Source organism: Lynx canadensis, chromosome A2 (genome assembly GCF_007474595.2).
Source record: "Lynx canadensis isolate LIC74 chromosome A2, mLynCan4.pri.v2, whole genome shotgun sequence".
Lineage (NCBI taxonomy): Eukaryota > Metazoa > Chordata > Mammalia > Carnivora > Felidae > Lynx > Lynx canadensis.
Window position 1 is genome coordinate 26495966 of NC_044304.2, and position 27209 is coordinate 26523174.

General features: G+C 39.5%; 1 protein-coding gene across 9 annotated transcripts in view; it reads right to left on the reverse strand.

The window, feature by feature from the left end:
- The window catches only part of CFAP20DC (CFAP20 domain containing), a 233348-nt gene that overhangs the window by 21990 nt on the left and 184149 nt on the right, over positions 1-27209 (reverse strand). For 5 of the 9 annotated variants that reach the window (XM_030307127.1, XM_030307133.1, XM_030307132.1 and 2 more), the window contains 2 exons: positions 25069-25130; positions 18123-18521 (listed from right to left, as the gene is read on the reverse strand). In XM_030307127.1, coding sequence (XP_030162987.1) covers positions 18182-18521; positions 25069-25130 — 402 coding nt within the window. In that variant the 3' untranslated portion in view covers positions 18123-18181. Of the gene's footprint in view, positions 1-18122; positions 18522-25068; positions 25131-27209 lie in introns of those variants that run through there. The other 4 variants (XM_030307134.1, XM_030307130.1, XM_030307129.1 and 1 more) reach the window with 1 other exon arrangement.

Sequence of the window (27209 nt, forward strand, 5' to 3'; positions counted from 1 at the left end):
CAAGCTGTGACCACATTATAAGCTCCATCAGATCAGGCAATCATGTCTGTTTTCTTCACCTTGGGCCTGATGCATAATACATGTCCAACAAATGTTTGTTGAATGATTATATTGAAATTAAAAAACAAACATGTTTGTTGAATGAAAACTTGTAGGAAGGACGGTCAGGGCTACTAAGAGAAGGACCTCCAGGTGTGAGTGGGGAATGGAGGAGTTCTTGAGAAAGACCTGATAGGGAGGTTAGAATGTGCTCTGCGAGTGGCAGGAACAACAGCACAGGCCAGGAAAGGCCAGCTGGTTCAGAACAATTATGGGCAATTATTTTTCTCAGATCTTTCTTCTCCTCCCATCCTGAAAGTGCTCAGAAGATGTTTACATTATGGTGGGATTTGGAATAGGACTACGTTTCTTCCATAGCAAAAGCTGGGAAACACGTTGCATAAAGAGGACTGTGTTTTCACCTCACATCAGCCTATGTTTATTTGGAGACATGCAACAAACAGTCACACAAAGGGGAAATCATACTCTTTCTTCTTCTGGCCTCTGCAAAATCATCTTTCCTGCCCATGCTTTTGTAATAAAATCCATAAAATGGGGAGAACCCAGCTCCCTCCAAGTGCTCAATGCTCCAACAAATCACAAAAATCATTAATTCTTCTTCCTCTATTAAATATACTTTATAAGTTCTCTGTAGAATTGAATCTTTCCTGTTTGGCAGTATTTCCCCTCAGGCTAAAAAAATACTAATGATATAGCATCTTGGGACCATTTTACAGACACTGACTCATTAGATATGGCAGATAATTCAACTCTAGAGGCACAAATCCAGGCATCAGCCATCAAATTCAACTATAGTATGTGAACAGTGATAGTGACAGCCCATCTCCTTGAGACAACATGGAGAAAGGCTGAGCCCTTCTTTGCCTTCTTTATACTGTTACTAGCATAGTTGCTTTATGATTTCACATTGAATAGAGGTTTATTGAACCTCTGGACTGTCTCAGACTTTATGCCAGGTACTGAGGAGTAAGACATGATTCTGCCCTTGAGGAATTCAGTCCTGTAGAGACGGATTGTTAGACCCAACATTTAGGAGAAGGTTTCAAGTAGGGGTTTCGAAAAGTGATGAAAGCGTTGTTCCTGAAGGATGAGGAGGAGGCAGCAAGACAGGGAAAAGATGGAAGGATATTCTAGAAAAAGCAGCATGTTCTATATCAGAAAGGTGTGGAGAGCTGGGAGCACCCCTACTAGTGTGAAATGATGGGCACCGGGCATACATATGTATGCACTAGATGATGGGACTGTAGTCAATTGCTGAAGAAGGCAGGGGTCTTAGGGACAAACCTAAGTGGCAAAAGTTCTAAAGTTTCAGGAAACTCAGTGTGAGCTGGTAGGAGTGCAAACTGGTGAAAAATCTGGTAATATCAGTCAAAGTTACCTTTGGACCAAATAATTTCACTGCTGGGCATTTATTGTAAACACATACTTGCCCAAGCTCACAAAAAATATGTGCATGAGGATGTTTATCACAGCACTGTTTACAGTAACAAAAAGTTAGAAACTACCTAAATGTCCATCAGCAGAGAACTGGCTGAATAGATTATGGTACATTAAAACAATGAAATAACATCCAGCAGTTAATGAAGAATGTGTTCACCTGTATGTGCAAATTCAGAAAGATGTCCAAAATCTATTCAGTAAAAATCTAAAAGCAAGTTATAGAGTCTCATCTCATGTATGTTGAAAAACATACAAATAAAACACGTAATTTCCTTGTAATAGGCACTGAAAGTTTCTGAAGGGTGCACAAGAAACTGTTAAGCATAAGCATACCTGGGAGTAGAAATGTGGGTTTGGGGGTGGGTAGAGTAAGACCTGTTTCTCACTTTCTATCTTTCTGCTCTGATTGAATTTTCTTCTACTTTCCTTTTTTAAAGGCAGATTCTCTCTCTTCAGGAGCTACTAATTTGATGACATCTGTAAGAAAACTTTTCTGAAACACAGCTTCAAAGTATCTTTTAAAAAGCAGTTTAAGTGTATGAGTGCTAGGAGAGAAACAGGAGTCTAGGTTGGTCCCTCAACCAATAGGGGAGGAGAGAGGAAAACAGTGCGTTCCTCCATGCCAACATGCACATCTGAGCTGATCCTAGCAGCCTTCCCCATTGGAAATATCAACTTCAATGATGAAAGCAGAACATTTTGGGTCTTTATAAATGTTGGTAATGTTCCTGGAAATTGTCAAGTTTTCATTTGCAATAAACAACAGCTGCTTTATCTAATGCTATAGATATGACTAAAAAAATAGGTGGTGGCTTTTTATTATTACCTTTTTTAAAACATCATCCATGATCCTGATTATTAAAACAAAATTGGTTCCTGGGCTGAGATCTGAACTGTCATGTCTGACAACTCAATGAGATAACCTGATAAAGAGTGGTTACAATCAGAAAGCTGGAGGATGCTGTGCAATAGGCCAGACTAAAAGCTCAGAGGCAACACACAGACTTTTTCATTTTAGAAGATGTATTCATGGAAATATGGAAAAAGAAGCTTAATATAATGTTTTAATCTGCTTTCAAAGGATCCCTCCCTCCCTTCCTTTCCCCTCCCCCCTCCCTTCCTCCTCCCTCCCTCCCTTCCTCCCTCCCTCCCTCCTTTCCTTCCTTCCTTCTTTCTTTTAGTTGCTGTAAGATGAAAGGTCTCAGTGTCCATGGAAAACCAAGCTGACTCACTTATCCTTTACCTTTCACTGGAGGGGAATCCTTTTTGGGGTGAAAATTCTCAAGGAAGTCAGTTTATCTCCTCAAAACAGAAAAAAACTAATCAAGCATTGTCTGATTAATTAGAGACACTTGAAAAATGCTATCAAGGCCTACAGCTGTAATCAATTCAATCAACATGCAGAGAGCCAATCTGGTTTTCTTGATTAACAAAGCTGAATGTTAAACAGAGAAGTGTGACATTGTAGTGCCATTAGCTAAGGTTACAAATTGTGCATTTTTCCTACATGTTCAAAGTCAGGTCAGGATAAAGTGAAAACTCTCTTATGATGAGGGTCATGGGCATGAACATTGCAATTCTCCCTCTTGATGTTTCCATGCCAGAAGAGTAAGTTTCATCTAAGTAGTAGAAATAGGTAGTAACTTCAGAAGGCTTCAGTGCAGACACACAAAAAAATCAAGTACTTGAAAAGATCACAATAATAAAACAAAGACAAAAAAGTGATGTGAGATTTCTCTGTTTAGTGTCACCCAAGTTGGTTATGGAATTCATCAGAAACAGACATGCCAGACATAAAGAGATAAAATTTTTCTTATTACATTTTTAAGATGTGGATGTGAAATGCATCTATATAGTGGCTGATGAGTAAATTGGAAAATTCAATTTGCTTATTTTATTTGCATGAAGTCAATTTAAATGTCAAGATGTCTAACGCAAGATTGGTTTATTAATGGTTTGTTTCTTGCTCTTAAAATCAGTTATAACTATAAAGTGATGATTATATTTTGTGTAGTTGATCTTTGCAACACAGTCTGGAATTCTGTCTGTGAAAACAGCAATTCTCAATCTTTTGGAGATAAAAAATTCTCTCTCTCTTTTTTTTTTTTGTGCTTAGAATTCAGTAAGAGCACAAATAATACTTGCTAACTAGTGTATTGCAATCAGATACATTTGTTGCATGTAATGTTACCAAAATAGTTTAATTATGGAAATATGGAAATAATTTACATAAAAAGTAAATTGAAAAGAATTCAAGGTAATATCAAATCATTCCCATTCACATGTTTTCTTGAAGAGAGGCGGAAAGAGTATGCATGGCATATAGAAGTCACTCCATAAATACTTCTGGAGGAAACTCCTGAAGAGTTCAAGCCTGCCCACTAGTAATGTATTGTAGTACCTGTGATTTTGGTTGGCCACTTTTCCTCTCCCTCTTCTGAGAATGTAGCTTTTCTTTTCTTATGGGCAACCCACTTCAAGTGGTTTGGGGGAGTGCTAAGACCTTCCTTTACTTCAGTATGGGGGCAGACATGAAACCCAAGGTATGCCAGAGGCCACTCTCAGACTTTTGCTGGGTTTATGAACAGGGTCCTGACTCATGTCCACCAAATGTATACATGCTAATGGTATCTAGTGAGTATATTTTCCGGACAGAAAATGAAAGGTAGAGGAAAACGATATGAAGCTGTCATACTTTTTTTTTTTTTTTTTTTAATGTTTATTTATTTTTGAGAGAGAGAGAGAGAGAGAGTGGGGAAGGGGCAAAGAGAGAGGGAGACACAGAATTGGAAGCAGGCTCCAGGCTCTGAGCTGTCAGCACAGAGCCCGATGCGGGCTTGAACACGCAAGTGGGGAGGACCATGACTTGAGCTGAAGTTGGACACTTAACCGACTGAGCCACCCAGGCGCCCCGAAGCTGTGACATTTCTTAACAGGTCCTTCCGAACCCTTACATTTCTATGGGAGACAAATACTGTTTTACCCAAGCAGAAGGATGCACATAAAGACTTCTCATTCAAAATAAACACATCTTTGGGGATGCAGGGCAAACAGCTGTCTCGTGAAACAACAGGTTTTATCTTCATCTTTGAAGAAACATTAAAAAAAAGATCTGAATGCCTGCTCTTGCCATTTTATGCTTTTGTTCCAAGTATGAGAATAGAATGGTGACAAGCCACAATCCCACTCACAAGGAGCCTATTAGACTCTAGAGGTGGATACAGGTAATAAATAAGTATACAGAGAAGTGGTGGGGTTCAGAATATACCATCCCAAAATGTGCCACTTTGACATAAGGATTATTTTGAGCTGAAGGCAATGGTAAGAAGTAGACACAAGAAAAAGTCTTTGTCTCCCCTCTCTCTACCAGGAAGGGTTGGATGGTTTTTACTCATTGGAGACAACTCTAGACTCTTACCAGACACAACACAAGAGGAATCTACATAGCAAACCTTACTAACTTGCTCTTATCTTCCATTGGTTCCTACCATATATATTCATCCTTCCACAATCTGCCACTTCTAGAAGCTCAAAGTCCCTTTCCTTTGTCTTATCACTTTTCTACAAAATAGACTTTTTTTTTAAAGATGCTTTATGAGCCCAAGTAAGTTCTAACCATTCTTTTGAGTTACTCATCACTGAGAACTTCTGTGTGTATGCACTTTGCAGGTGTTAATAAGTCTCTGTTTTTCTTTTGTTATTTGTCTTTTGCCACTCTAATTTTCAGGTGAGCATGAAGGGGTAGAGGGAATAAGGTTTTCCTCCCCTACAGAAGGAATATTATTTCAGATAACAAAAAGTATTCTAAACATCTAAAAGTAAAATTAGATTTAATAATTTTATTAATTAAAAATTAATTAAATAAAAGACTATTTGATGTTAACAGCTCTAGCACAAAGTAAAGGTGATAGGTCCTCATAAAAACTCCAACCTGTTTCATACAGACTGGTCCTAAACACACAGGGAGAATGGGAACCACAGGATGGCTGATTTGATATCATCTCTCAGAGATGGATGTTTCTAATATAACGAGCCTCTCAGATGAACAAGATAAATTCATATTTAAACCATGTTTACTAAGAGACTCTTAAATACAGAGCACAAACTGAGGGTTGATAGGGGGTGGGGGAGAGAGGGGAAAATGGGTGATGGGTATTGAGGAGGGCACTTATTAGGATGAGCACTGGGTGTTGTATGTAAACCAATTTGACAGTAAATTATATTAAAAAAATAAACCATGTTTACCTGTCACTGTCACTGAGAATCCATAGGTATTTCAAGCTCCTACATGTGTAGAGAACTTTACAAGGAGTAATGGGGAGAAATGAATCAGAGAGAAGTCCAAGACTTTATTTATTTATGCATTTTTGAGAGAGAGACAGAGAGTGAGCAAGCATGAGCGTGCACAAGTGAGCAGGGGAGGGGCAGAGAGAGAGGGAGAGAATCCCAAGCAGGCTCTATGTTGACAGCATAGAGCCTGATGTGGGGCTTAATCTCATAAACCATGAGATCATGACCTGAGCTGAAATCAAGAACCAGGTGCTGAACTGACTGAGCCACCCAGGCACCCCAGAAGTCCATGACTTTAGACTGACCACCTCAACTTCTAGGATCAATTTCCTAAAACCCAGCAAGGCTTGACTGGTCACAACATGGAATGCTAACATCTTCCTATGCTGTGTATCTGGATGAACAAGTGGCTAGGGGTGGGACTGTAGCAATAGCAATAACTACCTCCACTGCAGCAGAAAATACCTCAATAATCCAGCATGGAGCTGGACATTAGACACATATTTAGGGTACCAACATACCATAAAACTTAAGTTGCACAGTTTTTGATTTGAGCTTACATTTCCTTTTAGGCTTGCAATCTTTGGGTTAAAGTGTGCCTTTTTTCCTGCCTGGAATATGGGAATACCACCCAGGTTGTCCCAGGGATTAAATGAAGCAATAATAGCCTGTGGAAACTCTCCCCCCTTGGGGCCTGCTACAGAGATGGAGCCAGTAGGTGACAGATTTGGTAACAGTGTTAGTAGTTACTAGTGTCTGAAATTACAGAAAAACTTTCACTCTTAAGCAACTTTATACAACACCTTTTCTGGAGTTACAAGACAACTACATGTTAAATGTATTATAACTAAGTCATTAGCAAATCGAGAGCAGAAAACTTTGCAACCTTCTCTAACTTTAACTAGAGAACAATTACCTTAAAATCAGAATACAAAATAAAACCATCTAAACCATTTCTACGGAATGATGGGACTTAATGCTGCAGAGAGAGTAGGTGGAGTTTAATTTAATGCTCTAATTCAGCTCTCTGGACTTTTGTAAGGAATACCTACAGGGTATCATTTTCATCACTAAGTGTGTCAGATTATCAGATGCCATATTTATGTACTGATTTCCATTTTCCTTTCATAGTTTGGCTTTTCTTTTATGTTTAGTAGTCAAATAAGACAATGATATGCTAAAAAGAAGCCTCTGTGAGGTGAATGACAATTTAATTTTTCCCCAATGTTGGCTGGTTGCACAAGAAAAAAAGAACTGGGGAAAGTTGACAGGATCTTTAGTTGACTAGATTTATTTCCCAGAAGTTTCGGGGTGTGTTAATTGTAACATTTTGGTTAATGAAAAATATTGTGAAAGAATGCTGATAATGGGTGATAAATGGGCTTTTGAACAAATACGATGGTAAAATGTTATTTTTAAAACATTGGGAGGTAATCATCAGAATTCTTTTGCTGCTTGGACCATTCTAGTGAGTAAACTGGGCTTGCCAGAAAGGACAATAGTTCTTTTGCATCCCCAAGCTACCATCATCATCATGATTGTTTATGGTGTTACTCCAGCTTCTATTTAATTTAAATATGGTCCTTGTTCTAAAGAAAACTTAACATGGTAAACTGCTAAAAAGGCAGGAAGATATAGAAACATTAAAGTACCAGGAGGAGCAAACTGACTATATGAGACTAAGAATTACACTAATGGTTCTTATCGATCAGTTCTTTTATTTAAGTGAAATATACACATGGAAAAGTGCACAGATAATAAATGTACAACTCAATGAATGATCCCAAAGTGACTGTAATCACCACCTGGACCAAGAATAGAAGCTTCCCTCACTCCTTCTCCTGATCATTACACTTCCTGCTCCCCAAAGGTAGCCCAGATGGTAACTTCTAACACTACCAACTAGTTGGCCTATGTTTAAATCTTTTCTGAATGGAATCCAACATGTATTCTTTAGGTGTCTAGTTTCTTTCCCTGAATATTACATGTTTGTGAGAGTAAATAGTATTCCATTGTGTAAATATATTACAAATTACTTATGCCTTCTACTATCAAAGGGGATTGGGTTGTAAACAATTTGGAGCTATCATGAATGTGCTAATGTTGAGAGAAAAGACTTTTCCCTTCCAACTTTGGTCCGGGGGTTGAACTGCAAATGAACTGACAATAGCCAGGTGAGCAGGAAAAAAGACAAAGTTCATTTCCATGTGCACACGGGAGTTGCTCATAATAAATAACTCACTGAATAGCCAGAGATAAAAGTTTATATGCCAACTTACCAAAGGGGGTGGGTTTAATGGGCAAAGTATGGAAGGCTCTGTCTGGCTTTTTATGCTAATGGGAATGGGCATTCGGTCTTCAAGGCAGCCGAATGGCAGCTGTATTTTCTGGAGGCTTGCTTTAGTGAGAGAAAGGGAGTAGAGATATGATTTCTTTCTGCATCCTCTGCTTTCACTGTAAAATAATCCTTATATCAACTCTATAGGTCTGAGTGGGTCCCCACAGTTTACATGTTTTTGGGTGCACATATGTATGCATTCTACTGGCCATACCTCTAGAAGGGTAACTTTTGGGGAAAAAGGTATGGTTATGTTCAGCTTATGTAGATGCTACCAAACAGTTTTCCCAAGTAGTTGTATCAATTTATTCCCTCACCAGCAGGGTGTGAGAGTTCTAGGTCCTCCAGATCCTCACCAAAATTATTGATATTCTGTATTTTAGCCATTGTGATAAGGTATAGTAGAATCAGTGTTCTTTCAATTTGCATTTCTCTGATTTTTAAAATGGCTGTATATACTTTCATGTTTACCGGTCATTTGGATACCTTCTTTTGTGAAATGTCTGTTCAAGCCTTTTGGACATTTTTGTTTTCTTTGGAGTGCCTCTTTTTTCTCACTGATTTGGGGTTCTTCATATATTCTAGACTTATATCTATCCTGGAACCTTTCCTGTGTTGCAAATATCTTCTTCTACTCTTGTGACATGACTTTTTACCTTGTTGAGTAGTGTTCTTTATTAAGTTCCTAATTTTAATATAGTCCAATTATCAATACTTTCCTTTATAGTTACTGAAATTTGAGACCTACCTTAAGACCATGAAGTTATTCTTTGAAATTGCTTTCTAGAATTCTACTGCTCAATATGGTAGTCACCAGTCACAAGTGGCTACACAGCACTTGAAATGGATCTAATCTGAATTGAGATGGGCAGTAAATAGAAAACACACACTGGATATCAAGCACTTAATATGACAAAAAGAATGTAAAGTATCTCATTAATACAATGTTTTATCCTGATTACGGAGGGACCAACAACCAACCAGAATGACATAAAGACTCCTTTAAGCTGTAAACATTTGGGCAAATAGCACACATAAAGAAATCTCATCTGAACTTCCTTTATCTGACTAAAGCAGAGCTTTTCAAGAATCAGCTGCTGTTAATCCCCCTATTCTGGGGAAGTCTTCAGTCAGGGAGGTGACTGACCTTTAGCAACTGGACGTTCCAAGAAATTGCGTAAACAAGCCTTATCAGAACCTTCCATCCTTTCCCACTGAAGCCCCAACCCCTCCCTGACCCCATTTATTAAGCTGATGTATAAAACTTTACCCTTGGCTGTTTGGGGGTGTGGGGTGTCTCCTTATAGAATGCTTCCACATGCATGCATAAAACTTTTCTCCAGTTAACAGGCTGTCAATAAATTCACAACCCTCACTTCCCACCAGTCACTCAAACCTAAGTTAGTAGAGAAAAATGCCTTCCTCCCCCAAATGACATCTGAAATTATAGTATTTTGGATATACTGGGTTATAATGTAACCAAATTAATTTTACCTTTTAATTCTTAAATCTTCCTAGAAAACTTTAAACATGTGGCTCACATTCTATTTCAACTGGACAACAGTTCTAGTTGATGTTTTATTCCTCTAGATGTGATTCTTTTGCCTCTGGCAGGCAATGAACGTAAGGTCAGAGGGCTATTGGCAATTAAGATGATTCAAAATAAATGTGTATTGAGGCGTGTGGGTGGCTTAGTAGGTTAAGCCTCTGACTCTTGGTTTTGGCTCAGATAGTGTTCTCACAGTTAGTGAGATCCAGCCCTTCACTGGGTTCTGTGCTGACAACACAGGGCCTGCTTTGGATTCTTTCTCTCTTTCTGCCCCTGCCTCGCATGCGCTCTCGATCACGTTCAAAAATAAATAAACTTAAAAAAAAAATGTGTCTTGAATTCTCCAGAAAGCTGGTCTATATCTGGTTAACTAATTTACCTGAAGTAAATCATTTACCTGAAGCACTCTGGGGTTTACTCTGGCCCTTCTCTTCAAAGATCCAGAAACTCCAAAGTTTTCCCCTTAAGCCGATGAGGCTGTTGGAGGCTATTCTTGGCTCCTCAGCCTCTCAGCTTCTGCTTTCTGAAGTGGAATTTGTCCTGAGAAAAGTGCAAGGGCAGGCAGGCTGCCTCTCCTGCTTCCCTTCTCTTCTGGAGCAAGGCCCCATAAATTCTCACTACCCTGGAAGCTCTCCAATGGCTTTAATCAGATGATTCTCATATTTTGTCTGGCATTTCTGGTTGTTCTCAGAGGGAAGTTCAGTGTGAAACAACCAAGTCTGCCATTGCCAGAGGCAGAACTCCTATTAATTAATTAAAAAGTATGTCATGCATGTTATTTAATGTTGTAGGATTTTAATCATGGTTGATGTGGAGAATTGAGTTCAGAGTTCTGAAGAAGGAACAGTCCTAATTTCACTTCAGTCAAGTAAGGTTTTACAGAAGAGCAGGGATGACTTTTAGAGTAGGAGATACAGCAAGGTGGTAGTTCCAGGGTTAGGGAGTGTCATGTAGGGCTGGGAAGAGATTCTATTTGATAACCTCACTGACTAAATGAATAATAGAAATTCTAGTTCAAAGAAGACACATGGATTATAAATCTCATGCTAATTCTGATTGGTAGTATTGCCTGGAGTATGTTATAGATAAGGATTTTAAGTTTGTAGTGGTGCTCAGTGGGCAAGAGGATTGCAGTCCACTGGCAATGTCTACATTGGACAAAGGACAGGGGATAACTGCACATGAGTGTGAGTCATAATATTCCAGAAATCATATGCTATGATTGAATGATCATGCATCACAAGTATACTCTGGAACAGTTTGTAAATTAAAATAATTTAGATTCATTATGTAAAGTTTCTGAATATGCCACACCAAAACATGCAGCTTTGGCAAATTGATTGTTTTGAAGACACTTGAGAAACAGTAGATTCAGGAAGGGCTCCCTGACCTTCCCCTTTCTACCTAAAAAGAAGGGCATAAAATTTCCCAGGAGCAAGGTGCCCTTTCTAGTACAAGGTACAGTTCAATCACCAGACACACCAATGACGAATCTACAGAACAAACCTTATTAACACAACCCTCATCTTCCAGTAGTTTCCATTCAGCTATGACCTATCTAAGGTTATAATGAAGGTCATGCAGAAACAGCATGCTTTGCACATTTATGGAAAACACTGGGCCGAGAGAGAGAGCATAGTTTGGGTGACAGAACTGAGATTCAGAATGATCTTGATAGTCAAGAATATTGGTTCAGATACCAGTATTTATTCCACAGCTATCTACCAAAATCCATTTTGTGTCAGATCCTGGCACAATTTTTTTTTTTTTGTAGAGTTCCTGCCCTTTAGAGCTTATAGTATGGAGGGTGAGACCAACATCAATCTGATAATCACACAGAAATGAATAAACACTGTGAAGTTAAATGGTGCTATGAGAACACATGAATAGGGACTTGGGGGTTCCCTATGGGAAGTGGTACTTGAGAGGAAATCTAATGGATGAATAGGTATTAACCAGGCAAGGTGGAAGGCAGGGTAGGGGAAAACATTCTAGGATGGAGCAGCAATGTGAATAGGCCCCGAGGTAGGCAGGTTTGAGAAGAGGAAAGGAGGCCAATGTAGTTAAAGCACAAATCTCCAGAGGGGAAATGATGTAAAATAAGGTTGGCCCAGTAGGCATGCACCAAGTCACCTGACCTTGCAGACCACTGAAAGATTTTGGTCTTTATCCTATGACCAATGAGAAGCCATTGAAGGGTTTTAATAGGGGAGTGTCACAGTCAGATCTGTGTTTAGAAAAGGTTGCTCTGTAGGGAATGGGTATGGGTTGTGGTGAAAAAGCACATGTGAATATAGAGATAACAATATAGCTTATACATTATAAGGTTATAGCAATGGTCCAGGAGAAAGAGTGATAGGTGACCGAAAAGCCAAAGATAAGCCATTAGTGGGGTATGGATAGTAATAAAAAAATGAATGTGATTCGAGCCACACTGGTACATACTATGTCCTGGTCAAAGGTCTAACTGTAGTCTGAACTGTCATATTAGCCTGTTCAATTTAGAGAATCCCAATCTGATAAACTCAAAGGTGTCCAAAGGAATATCAGGACTATATCAGGACCGGAAATGGCAAAGTAGACTTGAAGCTGGAGAAATGAGAGATTGAAGGAGAAAACGGAACATCCAAAAAGCAATATTCAAAATTCAAGGGGTATTATGTGAAAGTGTGATGACTCAAATTATTGTTCTGGAAAGAGAACTAGGACCCAGGGAGAAGCTATAGGGAACCCATGTCAGCTCAGTATAAGGGCTAGTTCAGTAATGGAAGGAGCTGCCTTATGCTGCACTGAGCCTGCCTCCCTGGTGAAGACGTGCAGAGGAAATTTTTGAAGAGACACTGGGTTAAATCATCCTTGTAATCTCTTCAAACTCTCTAGGATTCCCACATTCTCTCAGAGTGTGAGCTTTTTTTTGAAAATTTTACATTCCTAATATTCCTATCAACACCCCTACCATCACTATCATCCCTTTTTACCATTTAATGAAAATACACATACCAGGCCCTGTGCAGCACACTTTCACATACATTTCATTTAATCTTTATAATAACACTGTAAGGTAGTAAAATCCAACCCCTGTTTTTTAGATAATTTAATTGAGGCTTAGAGAAGTAATTTCACAAGAATACAAATCTAGCATTTTTATTCCAGAGACGGTACTTTTAACCAATGCACCACATCACTTCCTAAAACCACTTATTCTACTATATGCCAATGAATCCCATACTGACCTCAACAATTTTAACCAATTCCTAAACCGTCACATGTGAAAGTATATGAAGCACCATATTTCCTATGACAAAATATATTCAATGTCAAAGCTAGTAATTGTGTCAGATAGAATAAGGCTGTTATGCTTGGTAACAAACAACCCCCAAATCTCAGTGGCTTAAAAACAACAAAGGTTTGTTCTTGCTCATGCCAAGTGTCCATAAAAGATGAGCAGGGGAACTGTTATCAAAGTCATTCAGCGACCAGGCTGACATGAATAACCACCATCTTGAATGTTGCTGGTAAGTGTCAGAGGGAAAAAGAACTCCTCAGGATCTTACACCTACAAGCAAATATTCCAGCCAGGCAACCATATGGGCCATTTTGTCCACCATACATTGGTTAGAACTGTTTGGTTAGTTGGCTCTATTCCAAACCAAGTGGACTTGAAATACAGTCCAACAATGTGCTTGGCACTGGGAGATGGGGCAATAGCTGGCAAAGTGTGTTAGTCACTGATGCAGACAGTAAACATGCAAACTGCCTTTGTCTCATACATTTCAGAGTTTCTACCAAGAAGAATATTGACTATCTCTCTACATTGGCTTGATTACTTACTCCAGGTTGAGAGTATTAATATATTAGAAGAGGGGAAATGTACAAAACATGCTGAATTCTGGTAGAAGTCTTCACTGTATATGTAAAACATAATTCGAACCATAATCATGTCTGGGATTCAAGCCCTTGGCATGCCATGTTAGTATGCTCATTTTTGTACTTGGGTTAGATACAAGTGCTTAGGCAGAAAATGTAATAGTTTATTTACTCTCTTACAAGTTTCACTGTACCTAACGATGTCAAGCCATCACTGGTGAACTGAGAGAAGATAAGAAGCAGTTCAAGCCTGACATTAGGTTTTGAATATTAAGATGTTAGAATAAAAATCATTTAAACGCATTATAGATATGTTATTCTGAAAATTCTTGGCCATGCCGGTCCATCATTGTCATATTAACTAAACGTGTGCTCCTCAGGTCCCAATTTGATTTATATAAAAATGCAAATCTCTTAAAAATGTTTTGCTTTCTGGTAAATATCTATAATAATATAAAATAAAACAAATAACTCATCTTATTTTTTGCTATGACTCGGAGTACTCAATTTAAATCTGAACAACTTTTACCCGCTATCTGTAAGCCCTCTGTGATCTCAACTACAGAACTAAAAACCTGCAAAGAAAATATGAAGACAAATCAGTGGCATCTATGAAGCATTTCACTGGAAACGGTTGTTAAGGAGATAACAATTTCTTGTTGTAAGTGATTCAAATGCCCAAAGAAAAAAGTAAGAGTGGTGTTTGTGTACTTAAAAACGTAATTAAAATTTGTATTACAAATGCTAGTTTAGGAAAGAACTAGTTTTAAAAGGCAATTTCCTGTAAGGTCACTGCCGTGATATTTCAGATGGTACCTTTTTCTAATTTTGAAAGCTACATATTTTAATAGAGAATGGTCCAAAATGTTTTTAAGGTCAAACTGGAAATATGTTGATGATTTAAAAATGCAAGCAAAGTGCTTTATTATATTATACTACCAGAGTGTTATTGTAGTTTAAAAATATCATTAAATCAGCACAAACCCGCACTTATCATTTCCTGCACATTTTTCACACTGAGCTGCCTTCTGACTATGAGTAATCTGTTAATCTGCTCTTCGCCTCACAATCCGTCAAAGTGACAGATTCATTCCCTTCTCTAATACATAATATCTTCATTTACTGTATGCCTTGCTGCGACTTGCTTTTTTGCTAGCACTGAAATTTAGAAAATCACAAGCAAATTTAGAGCATGTCACATGGGTGGTTGTTCTTGTTTGTTTCCCATTTCTTCCATTACTCCAACAGGAGAAACTACAACTTTTCTGGACTCTTAATGGGAGTTAATAGTGTTTCCAAAATAAAGGCAATCTCAGGTTTCAATAAAAATGTTAAAGAGGTCAGATGAGGTCAAATGGTAAACACAAGGTAAGTGTACCCTTCACCACATGAAAACACTGACCATAGTGGAATTTTCTTCCAGTGCTAGTGGACAACAAATAGATTTTCACCTTTGAGCCTCACCCCTAGGCGTAAAGAAAAAAATATATATCATTTACAAAAAAAAAAAAAAAAGAAAGAAACTGACATTCATTTAGTAGTTAAGGGATGAATTTCTCCCTGCAAAAGACAGGCCTTCATTAGCATAAACACCAGCATTTACTTGAAGGCCACATTGTGATTTTATTTAAGCTGAAACCTTCACTTTTTATCATGACGTTGACTGACCTCAGACCAGGCCAGATCTCAGGTTTCTTGCTCATTGCTATTTTGATAATACAAACGGTTCTGCTGTTTCAAAACTGTTCCCTATTAATTCAACAAAATAATGCTATGCTCCCCTTTTCCCTTGCTTTGGTTCAGTTGCTTATTACTCTATAAATTCTGCAAATAGAGTGACTTAAGGACTGAAAAATAGGCGAACATGTAAAATTCCAGCTAGTTTCATCTTTAAATAAGAGATAAAGTACATCCTCTACAAATCACCCTTCGGCTTCACTTGTTACTGATACAAGCATTCACACACTAAAACAAAGGTCACTACTGTTAACCTCAAAAGTCAAAAGGAAGGAAGATGTTTACAGCAAAATATGAGCAGTAGCCTTCTAATAGGTTCTGTTTCAGCACAGACATAATTTTTTTTCCATGCGTTTTCATCCAACACCCAACAGCACTTTCTTGTCCTGAGCACCAAATTGCATCTGATTTGTCTTAATGGATGGCAAGGGAGCGAAAGGCTTTTAAAAATCAATGGACAAGAAAGAGTCAATAGAACAATAATGTTAGTGTTAATTCAATCAAATCAGCTGAACGTTGTTTGCCTTTTCTCCTTTAAGTCATTTTGAACAGGACGGACGTTTGACTCATGTGGTATTTATCATACTGAGTGAGTTTTTATGTGGTAATGAACAGCAAAATATGAAGCTGTAAACTCGGGTAAACATAATATATTGTTAGAGTGAAAATGTGTGTGTTTTAACATTAATCAATTTCAAAGTGTAATGTTTTTCATTAACAAGTGAAACAAAATAATTACTGGGAAGAAATAGAACCCACTGCCAACAAAAACAGTTTTGTGAGTAGGTGCAGGTTTGGAAGAGCTGTGACTTCTCCGTGACAGGCTAGGGGCTCACCCCCACACATAAAACATTCACACCCCCCCTCGAGGACATGCAGCGCTGGGGGGCCATGACTTCATGGAGGGCACGAGAAAATCGCCTCCCCAAGGCACTGTGCACATAGTAGGTGCACGTGAATGTTGCTAAAGGTCTGAACTGCATGCTTTCAGTCCTCTCCTACTGTAGTAGGGTTCCTTGTTTAAATAACAAGGAGAGTATTCTGCACTGGGTTGCAAGATGAATGATGAGACAGTGAGTCTATGGATGTGACGGGCTATGGCCATTTAACCATAATTATGGTCTTCCATTTCTTTGGTTCATGTCATTACCCTGGACCTCAGCCTACAATCCCCTCCCTTCCCCCTCGGACAGAAGAGAAGTGAATGTTATAAACTGGAATTAGTACTTCGACTTTTTAAAGGTGCTCATTACTCTAGAAGGAAAAGCTGAATCTTTTAATTAAAAGTTGAAACGGTAACATGTTAGAATGGTAAATAATTGCTTTGGTAATTACCTTCTTTACATTGGACCCTGGGCCAAAGGTAATCTGAGTTCATCATCCGGATGGATAACAGTGACTGGGGAGGCCTGGGTGACCGAAGGAGTTCTTCATTCCGCTAGTTAAAAATGCTAACAGTCTTCAGGGATCCATCACTTCAGGATTAATTTGGGGAGGTGAGGGGTAGAAGATGCAATCTGTTGTTCTAGACTCTTATGGAAATGGGTTTCTTGAGTTTGCAATTTTGGAAAATACGACAATTACTAAAATGCTGATGAGTATTTCCCCAGCCCTCATGGCTTAAGATTCTCTCATGGAGTACAAGTGAACTCAGGTTGAAATGTCAAGTCCCGTGGGCCCAAGAGAGATCTGGTCTGAGAGCAGGCAGACATTTCAACTGAGAAACTGAAGAATGGGGTCGGCAGATGCCCAGGCAGGCAGGGCCAGAATGAGCAGGAGCCGAGCCAGTGAAGAAAGAGAAGTATTGTTCAGGTGTGCAGGGGTGCCAGCCAGTTAGGGTCTGGGACAGGGTGATGGGAGCAGGTGTGCAATACTGAGCTAACAGGCTCTGGTGGGATAATAATGGTCAGAGCCAGATTCAAAGTGGGTTTGGGCATGTGCCAAGGGAGGAGGAAGGAGAAGTGATGGGGCAGTGGACCACCAGCTGCCCAGCTCTGTTAGTGAACTGCTGGAACCCAACGGGAAGGGTATCCCCGAAGTTGTGCCTAGGAGTGGTGCTAGGGGCAGAGAGGTCAAAGGCGAGAAGCAAGATGATTCTCAAGGGATTTGGCTTACTATCAGTGCCTTTAGCTGGACCGTTCTCCAGGGTAGGGCCACTCTGAGCTGCGTCTTTGCTGTAGACCAAGGAGGGCAGGGGCCCAGCTGGGTCTCTTTATATCATGTGTTTTTTTTTTTTTTTAATTTTTATTTATTTTTGAGAGAGAGAGAGAGATTGAGAGACAGCAAGAGTAGAGGAGGGGCAGAGAGAGATGGAGACACAGAATCTGAAGCAGACTCCAGGCTCTGAGCTGTCAGCACAGAGCCTGATGCGGGGCTTGAACTCACAAACCTGTGAGATCATGACCTGAGCCGAAGTCAGTTGCTCAACTGACTGAGCCACCCAAGCGCCCCTGTATCATGTGTTTTTAAAGTCTGTTGTAAAGCTTCAACCAGTGGACTGGAAACCTCTTGGGGAGCCGGAAGGGCAGAAGTCCCTTGAATTTAAAGGGGACAGCTCCATAAGCTCAAGTCCTCTCTCTGTCTGTTTCTCTATGTACCTTTTTGCTTCTTTTCCACATACGTGTCTAGATTCAGTTAGCCTGGTGAGGATTAGGCACATCTTCTGCAGCAGGGGCAACCCAAGCGCATTTCTGGCAAGTGGCACCTGGCTCCACAAAATCTGTATTTGTGTAGGCAAATACAGATGAGCAATTTCCAATAAGAATACAGAAAAAAACACAGGAGTTCAATTTCAGAAAACTGTCTCTGTTGAAAGGTTTAAAATGATACTTTATTGGAGACTTTAGATTGTGGCTATCTTCTAAGGGCTCATCTAAAACAATTTCATGAGATTTCATTTGCTACATGTAGGAACAGGGCCAGGTCCCACTGGCCCTCAAGGGAGGAAAGTATGTAGGTGTTTCTTTCTGGGTTCCAGCTAGTAGTTCAATCCATGGTGAGGCAGCTGGTGTAGGGAGATGGGGAAATTCATTCTTGTGAGATTCAATACATATTTCTTGAGCGTCTCCTCTGTGCTTGGCACTGTTTGATGAGCCAGGGATATAGTGAGCAGGAGAGATAAAGTCCCCAGACCCAAGCAGTTTACATTCCAGTGTATTCTGGAGGTGTGTGTGTGTGTGTGTGTGTGTGTGTGTGTAGACAACAGGCAAACAAGCAAGAAGATACAGGTGGTGAGGAGCACTGTGGTAAAAACAAAAACAAAAAAGATGAGTCATGAGGCTGACAGGACAGGGGCTATTTAGGTTGGCTGCTAAGGAATGACCTCTCTGAGTTGATGGCATTTAGATGGAGCCCTGAATGACAGAAGGAAGATGCTATCTAGGGTCTTTTCTAGCGTAAGGGAACTCCAAGCAGAGGGGCCATCTCATGCAAATCTCTTCAAGTGGAAGCAAGCCTGGAGTGTCCAGAAAAAGGGACATGGCCATTGGTTGATACACAGTGACACGGTTCACAGGGTATGAGACATGGTCTGGTGGTGGGCACTGAGGGTGGGGAGCACGATCCTGATCCCTAAGAGCAGTGGGCAACGTTGGGAGGTTTGCATGAGGCCATGCTTGGCTCAAGTTTAGATGTGATGCCACTATTCTGGCTGCTGATTGGGACAGAGTGTAGGGGCTGAAGGAGCACAGAAAGCAGGTGGGAAGCCATGGCATTTGTTCAGGTAGGGGGTGAGGGGAATGGGAGCTGGGATTGCAGCAGTGGAGAGAGCGGCTGGATCTGGTGTCGCTTTGGTGGAGGGATCACCAGGAAACCTGCTGGGGAAGGACATGGAGTGGGTCAGGGTGAGGAAGCAGGGAGCACTCTTGGTTTCTGCCTTGAGTAAAAGAGGGATGATGGTGCATTTTCTGAGATGGGGAAGAAAAAAAAAGATGTGTAGAGGGAGAGAAAACCAATGCTTGGATTCGAGGTATGTGCTAGAGATCCAAGTGGATATCTGTCAAGTTGGCAGCTTGGATAGATGAATCTGGAATTCACGGGAGGGTCAGGGCTGGACATATAACTTTCAGAGTCATTAGAATATGGAAGGCATTGGAAGCTATTATTAAATAGCTTGTATAATAATACCTAGTATACCACATATTAAAGATTAGGGCCTTTCTAATGGTTATCAGTGTCTAGGGATCTCTGGTCAACAGGGAGTGGAACACGCATGGAAATTAGATTTAAACTCTATCCAAACAAGAACCTCTCCTAAAAACACAGTGTTATCCTGCTTATGAATAAAGTAATACCACTGTCATCCTATTTTCAGGAGAGGAAAGGGTAATTCTTGCCAAGAGGTAGGGAAAAAATTTGACATTTAACTTGTTAACATTCAGGATGAAGATTTTCATTTCTCAGTGTTATCTGGGCATACTTCTACTCTGCTTCCCTCAGCTCAAATCCTGATGGAGCTCCTACCCAAGCCAGTCCGGCTGAACAGCACCAGGAGAGAGAACATGATGCCATCCTTCCCTCAGGGAATTTGGAGCTCCAACAGCAATGACGGTCAAGGAGCTTCAACCAGTCTGGGGGCTCTGAGGACCCAGAATCTCTGTCCTCAGATGAGCGGGTGTGAATTTCTGGGGATGGGGGTATGAAATGAGTCTCGCTGATACGGACAGGTTTTCTGAAGCTAACAAGAGAAAGGATGCAACTAAAAACTGGTGCCTTTGGTTTTATCCATGGATCCTTAAGATGTAATACAAAAATGCAGATAATCGAAAACAACGGTTAACACAACTAGTTTAGAGAAACTGCACAGCTAATCAGGAAATCCTTTGTTGTGCTTTGGTCTGAAGGAGAAACATTTGCTAAAAATCCAACTTACTTGTTTTAAAATGATTCAAACTTAATCATTTGAGGAGAAACATGGCATGCAAGTTCTGTATTTAATTTTATTTATTTATACATTTTCTCTCTTTTGTGTTGGTGGGGAAAAAAGGCTTAAGCAACAGAGCAGCATATCAGACGTGAGTCCTGACAACTGGAGAGAAAAGAAAAATGAAGCCACTGCGATTGGTCCAGAGTGGTACTTGTAGGTTACGATGACAGGCCAGCTTGCCTCAGTCAGGCTGGCTGAGCCAGCGTGAACTGCGGTCAGTGGTTATTAATCATTTGTCAAAGTCCGCAGGGCTTTATCATCTAATTATAGTTATAAGTATGTTTATATTACACAAACATGTGGCAAAGCTGCAAAGGATTCAAGCCTTAACACAATCGGCAGTGACATTTAAAAAAAAAACAAAACTACAGATAGGTGATAAATCATAAAGCAAACACTTCAGAAAACCATGCCATTCATTACTGTTTGGGCATTCAGGAATTATTTTCTAAACTGTTTATTTCTATAAACATTGAGAACCTTACAGAGCCTTTGACTACCTTCCCTCCTCCCCCTAATTTTCCAATGAGTTGTAAACATACCAAGTATAATCATCATTTGAAATGAAAGACTGGTTATCGACTCCATCCACATGAACAGACAACCAGAATATAATCACAGCTTATTTTATAAAACCCATTTCTGAACAAAAATATCTCCAACTGTTCTGAAGAATCTACATAAACACATAAATGGATGTGCCTAAGGGACAGCTGTAAACCCCACAAACCAATAGATGGCATTTTACAATAAATGACTTAAGGCTGCAAACAGCATTCGTTTGGTAGCAGGTAAGTTTACATGCTAGGAAACATTTCTCAACATGAATGAACTGTGAAATTGTTTCCTCCTACCCAACACGCCTCTAAACTGTATTGGATTATGTTAGCTATGTCTGCACCTTGTCATAGAGGCTGTCACGGTCTCAAACGGCAGTGTGGGTGGACACTGGGGGTGAGGGCCCCAGAATCTGAGATGCTGCCTTTAGGAAAATCTAGACACAAGGGGATAGGATGAGGTGAACCATGTGTATTTCAATTCCTAGACTGTGAATTTCTCAGGAAATGATTACCATTGTATCCCCACTCCATCCAATGTCAAGCATTGCCCTGTGAGTGCAAGTAGATTCTTATACTCTGAGGAAAACAATCTATGAATATATGTAGTGTTTTAGCTATTGGCATCCTAGAGTCAACTCTTCAAAACCCAAATTTGTCTGCTTTGTGGACTGCATGCTATCTTTAACCTTAATCAGAAGCACATAAAACTAAGAAGGTAGTTATGTTGCAGAGATAAGAATCTTCCCAGAGCAAAATGTAAATGAAAGACTTTGGAGATATTGATCGTTCTGTTACATTAATTAAGCTAATTGGAAACTGACTCTCTAAATATATGTATGTGCGCGGGTACGAGTATGGGTATGAGAATGAGTGTGGGTACAAATCTTAGGTTCTTAGGTCTCTGGAGTAGCTGTAGACAGGTCACTGAAGCTGGTGTGGCCACTTCCCGTCCCACAGGGCACCCACATGCTCTCTCGATGCACCTGCATCCATATATGTCCCCTTCCCCATCATGTTTGCATTACTCTGACCACAACTGCACTTAATTCAGGAAATGAAGAGACTACTTGCCTCTTGTGTGTTGTTTAGAGGCTTTGCAGGCAGAACTTTCAATCTGGGATTCAGGTTAGATGCTTGTTCATCTAAGGGGCAGACTTGGAAACTTGTCTTTTCATTTCTTACATTTTTTTTTCCATCTTCATTATCAGTATCATTTAAATTTAAAGTTTAATTTTAAAGTTTTGTGTTTAGGGTCTAGGTGTGAGATCTATTCGTAAGAAATGTAGCAAATACAAACCTTAAAAGAATCATAGTTTTCTATTTTAAGTTAAATTACATGTATTACAGGATTCAATTTATCCCATTTTTATATGATCATCTATGCTGACCTTATAATTTTATCATTGTCTTTATTTATGGTCCAATAATGTCTTTCTGCCAATTCTTCCAAGCTGATGGATTTATGGAGCCAAGAGCCAAACCATGTAATCTGCAAGTTTTTTGAACTAAACAATAATTTTCTAGAAAACTGTTGGATAACCTGCTGGCAAATGGGGTTGGCAGCATTTTACTTTTTGCTTTGGATTTTGGCTTTTTATTTTATTATGTAAAAATGTAAATTAATTTTCCCTAAATGAATGAACATTTAATTGGCTAAATAAAATATGCTGTATGTTAGGTTGGTGAATTTTCCTATATTATATCTTTGGGAATCAAATATTAAAAGAGATGTTTAAGGTTATATATTACTACATCTAAACACTAATTAATCCAACATTATGAGATGTATTTTCTATATAGGGCAGTGTCCCTCTGATTGTAGAACTGGGTTTCTTACATAAAGTCTATAATGAATCTCATCAAAGCCACAGAATCAGGAACCTGGAAGTGACCTAAGAGAGCATGTAACTCAAATCCTTTCTTTTAAATACGTGTTCATATTATTGGTGAGGTCTGAGCGGGTTGGGAGGCTTGTCTGAGATCATACGCTGGGTTAATAGCAGATTTAGGATGAGAGTTAGGTCCTCCTTCTCCTTTTATGGAAACAAAAGCCTCCACTTTCTAACACACCTTCGTCTCACTTTTCATTTGTTCAGATTTATAAATTCTGACTACTTATAATTTGGATTAACATTGGATTTCCAGTTACCTTAAAAGTTTACTCATGCACAGATAAAATGTTTATGAGCTGAAGGATTGTAAGAGACACATTTTATGTCAAGAGCCAACTGATTTTCAGAATGTTAAAACATCTTTTTATATACACTGAAATTACGACCTCAATTTTGAACTCTGTATTATATCTACTTATGATAGTGGCAATTCCCCCTACTAGATAACATGAGAGAATGACCAGATCATGTGTATAGACCAGCAACACTGAGAAGTGATTACTAATGAAGAACATTTACTCTGCCTATGTCATAATATTCTGGGCCCCATTAAAAGTCCTATAAACCATGTAGGTGGTCTCCTGTCAGTTTAACATGGCTTGGTTGGCTGTTCATTGCTGATTGGACCAACAGTGGATACTTGGCCCAAGCTAGGCCAATCACATTCTCTCTCCTGGAAAGTAGGAATTGTCAGGCTGGGCATGTACTTTGAACTGTACTTTGAACTGTAATACATAAACTCAAGAGCTGTCAGACAGCCCTATGTGACTGGAAACAGAGAAAGCTGGTGCTTTGAGACCAGAATGGAACAGACAGGAAGAAGCAAGCAGAGATGGAGTGAGGAAATGCCTGGCTGCCTCTCAGTGTTCCAGCACCATACCCTTCCTGAGGCCTGGCTGCCCTTGGGTTCCAGGAGACAGCCCTGTATTCTTACTTGAAAAATCCTCCCTTTCTTTGTCTTTGTCTGTCTCTCTTTTAATACTAGCTAAGTTGTTTTTGATATGTTCAACCAATGAGTCTTAATTCAGATACTCTGAAATAAACTTTACACTTTAGAGCCAGAGCTACCGTACTATCACTGGTGTTTTGGTCCATTCCATGGCGATGGGACCTCTTACAGTATAGGTGAGAGGGCTTGATAATGAGATTCGTTATAATAACCAAGATCCTGTGGGTAGAGCTCAAGATAGACTGACTTTCAATAAATCCCTAATATTTAATAAATAGTGATAAAGTGATAAGGATTTGTACTGATAAATTTTTTTAGTTTAGAAAATCACTTAATACTACATATATTTCAAAACACAAATTCAGATTTGCTTGCTTAGTGAGCCTAAAATAATAGGTTTTGAGAAAGAGAGAGAGAGAGATGTGCAATGTGTGAACATGAGCGGGGAAGAGGGCAGAGAGAGGAGAGAGGGAGACAGAGAGGATACCAAGTAGGCTCAACGATATCAACCTCAGAATCTGCCATGGGCTTGATCCCACCAACCATGAGATCATGACGTAAGCGGAGCTCAAGAATGGACGCTCAACCAATGGAGATACCAGATGCCCCAATAATGAGGTTTTTCTATATTGACAAATGATGCATAATGTCAATGACATTTTTGAAATAATGAAATAGTTTTGAGATTATTAGCTTTTGAAATTTGAAAACAAGAGAATGGCCTTTGAACTGATATAAGCTATCTTGATAAATTTAAAGGGACCAGATAGTACAAAAAAATTCATGCCTAAAATGTACTAAACATTACATACCAATTAAAATCAAGTATCTATGCAAATAGAATAATATGAAATAAATTAGCACTTAAAGAGAGTTCACTGTGTGCCGAAAACTGTGCTATGAATTTCATGTATTCGTTCATATGATTATCCCAAGAGTATGGGGTAATTATTATGCCTGGGTGACCTTGAGTTAAATGGCTTGCTCAAAAATCTTACAGCTAGTAAAAGACAGAGGTGTCACTTAAACCCAGGTAGACTGTTAACCATCACACCACATTCTCAATACAAAAAGTAGATTGAACTTAGACTCCTAAGGAAAGAAATTTGGAAGTTCTTGGAAGTTTTGGAAAACAATTTTGGGAAAACAAGAAAAATGCACAATCTTTAAAAAACATTTTTTTTAGTGTTTACTTATTTTGAGAGAGAGAGAGAGAGGAAGAGAGGAGAGAGAACAAGCAGGGGAGGGCAGAGAGCAGAGAGAGAGGGAGACCCATAATTTGAAGCAGGCTCCAGGCTCTGGACCTATCAGGCACAGAGTCTGATGTGGGGCTTGAATCCATCATCTGTGAGATCATGACCTGAGCTGAAGTCGGATGCCGAACCGACTGAGCCACACAGGCACCCTGCACAATCTTTTAAATAATTTTTTAAAGGACACTTAACTTATTAATGATTCTTACCGGGGATTAGAAGGAGAAGGTGGATTCATTTCTTGCTGATAATGATGACCCTGGTGGACGGGCTGTAAAAGAAAAACATTTGTGAGGTGCTAATCAGTGTTGTGTTCTTTACATATACTTTCACATGCACTCTCAGTGCTGTCATTTTTTCCTGAGGGACGATCTGCAAGGAGGGGCTGTTTATTTTACAGAAGACTCAAAGGCTGTTTTGGGAGATCCAGCAAATAACACGGTGGTACACATGAGAAAAACACATGTTATTTTAATGGCCAGTCACTGCACTAGATCGCATCTATGGTTGTAAAATTCACACGTGGAAATCTTCCTCCCTGTGGAATTTTACGCTGTTAACATTCATTGATATTTCCAGCTACAGTAAAATAGAAGATATTTCATGGAGCTAATGTTGCACAGCAAGTATCAGCAATAACTCAGAGACCCAGAGATAGGGAATATATATATTTATATCTCAATGTTAGCAAGTTTGCAAGGATAGCCTGAATGTTCACTAATGGAATTACACATGTAAATCTTAGGTCAAGGTGGTCATTTTCCCCAAGTGCATAATAAAACCTCAAGCACTAATCGTAAAGTGGAAAAAAAAAACCCAAAAACAAAACGGTGCCAATACCTAAGAAAAATATGAAATCTCAACTTTTCCCTCCACAAAAAACATTTAAGTTACTATTTCAAGCACACTAAACTACCACATCCCCCAAATAAGCCTTAAACTTTTGCCTCCAATGGAATTTGATGTTTTTCCTTGGTTCTATAAAGGGAGACAATTCCACTATATCTCTTTTTGAACATCAGCTTGCAGTAGTTTTTCTCATGTGGTTAACAACCATGTAATTCTTTTTTTTTTTTCCAACGTTTATTATTTTTGGGACAGAGAGAGACAGAGCATGAACGGGGGAGGGGCAGAGAGAGAGGGAGACACAGAATCGGAAACAGGCTCCAGCTCTGAGCCATCAGCCAGAGCCTGACGCGGGGCTCGAACTCACGGACCGCGAGATCGTGACCTGGCTGAAGTCGACGCTTAACCGACTGTGCCACCCAGGCGCCCCAACAACCATGTAATTCTAATACAAAAAACATTTTAACATTCTCATTTTATTACAAGCTGGAATTTGGAATATATTTTTGAATTGCATTCAGACGATCTCCATTACTTCCTTGCCCAACAGCGTTGGTGTTAAGCCTTTTTCACCCATAATGTGGCCCCACAGGGCTGACTCCAACTGAGGGAAACAGTATGGCAATGGTGCCTGTACATACAGAGCACATATTCCTTATTTTCCACATACTTCTTATTTTAACAGGTCCTAAAATATTAAAGATGTGGGTCATGGGAATTCTTTGGAGTAAACTGTCTCCCTCTATAAATAATCTCTTGGAAGTGTTCCTTTAATTTAAATCAAACACCCTGTCTGATAATCACAGTCACTTAGCCTGACTCTCTGTGATGCACCATGAATTTAAATGCACTCAGATACTTTGGTAATTGAACCGATATCAATGCATCACCATCTCAGTAATAAGAAACAACAGCTGGGAAAACAGTGGAAGGAAAAACATGTCATAAGACATATTTGATCTCACTGGAGAAATAAGACTTCCAGCAATTTGCAAGTGAAATTTAGTTTTATGATTTAGGCTTTATTATTTCACAGCAGAGAAAGGAATTAGCAAGCAAAGGGCCTAACGGGTTCTCTAGAGCATCTCACACGGTTGCAGAAATACTCTTGATAATCTGTTCATTGGTATTCGTCCAGTATTTCAGCTGTACTCGGCCTCCAGTGAATGGGCCTCCCCTGATTCACTTCCAGAGGCCTTTCCACAACTCTCTAAGTACCACAGTGCTGATATTCAGCAAATTTCCATCTTCTCAATTTTATACATTATTCTATTTAACCTGTCTCCAACCCCCTTATTCCAAATGACTTACTCCACCCTCTGGAGAATAGAAACGGCTACAGAATCCTATCTTGTTTGTGACTTAGCTCTCACTTAAGACTACACAGACTGACCCTTTCCACATCTGCTCCTGTCTATATAAAAAAACTGATCCAGTGATACAAGGAGTGAAAAAGAACACAGTCAACAAAAGATTCCCATGATAGTGGTTTCTTAGTGTTAGA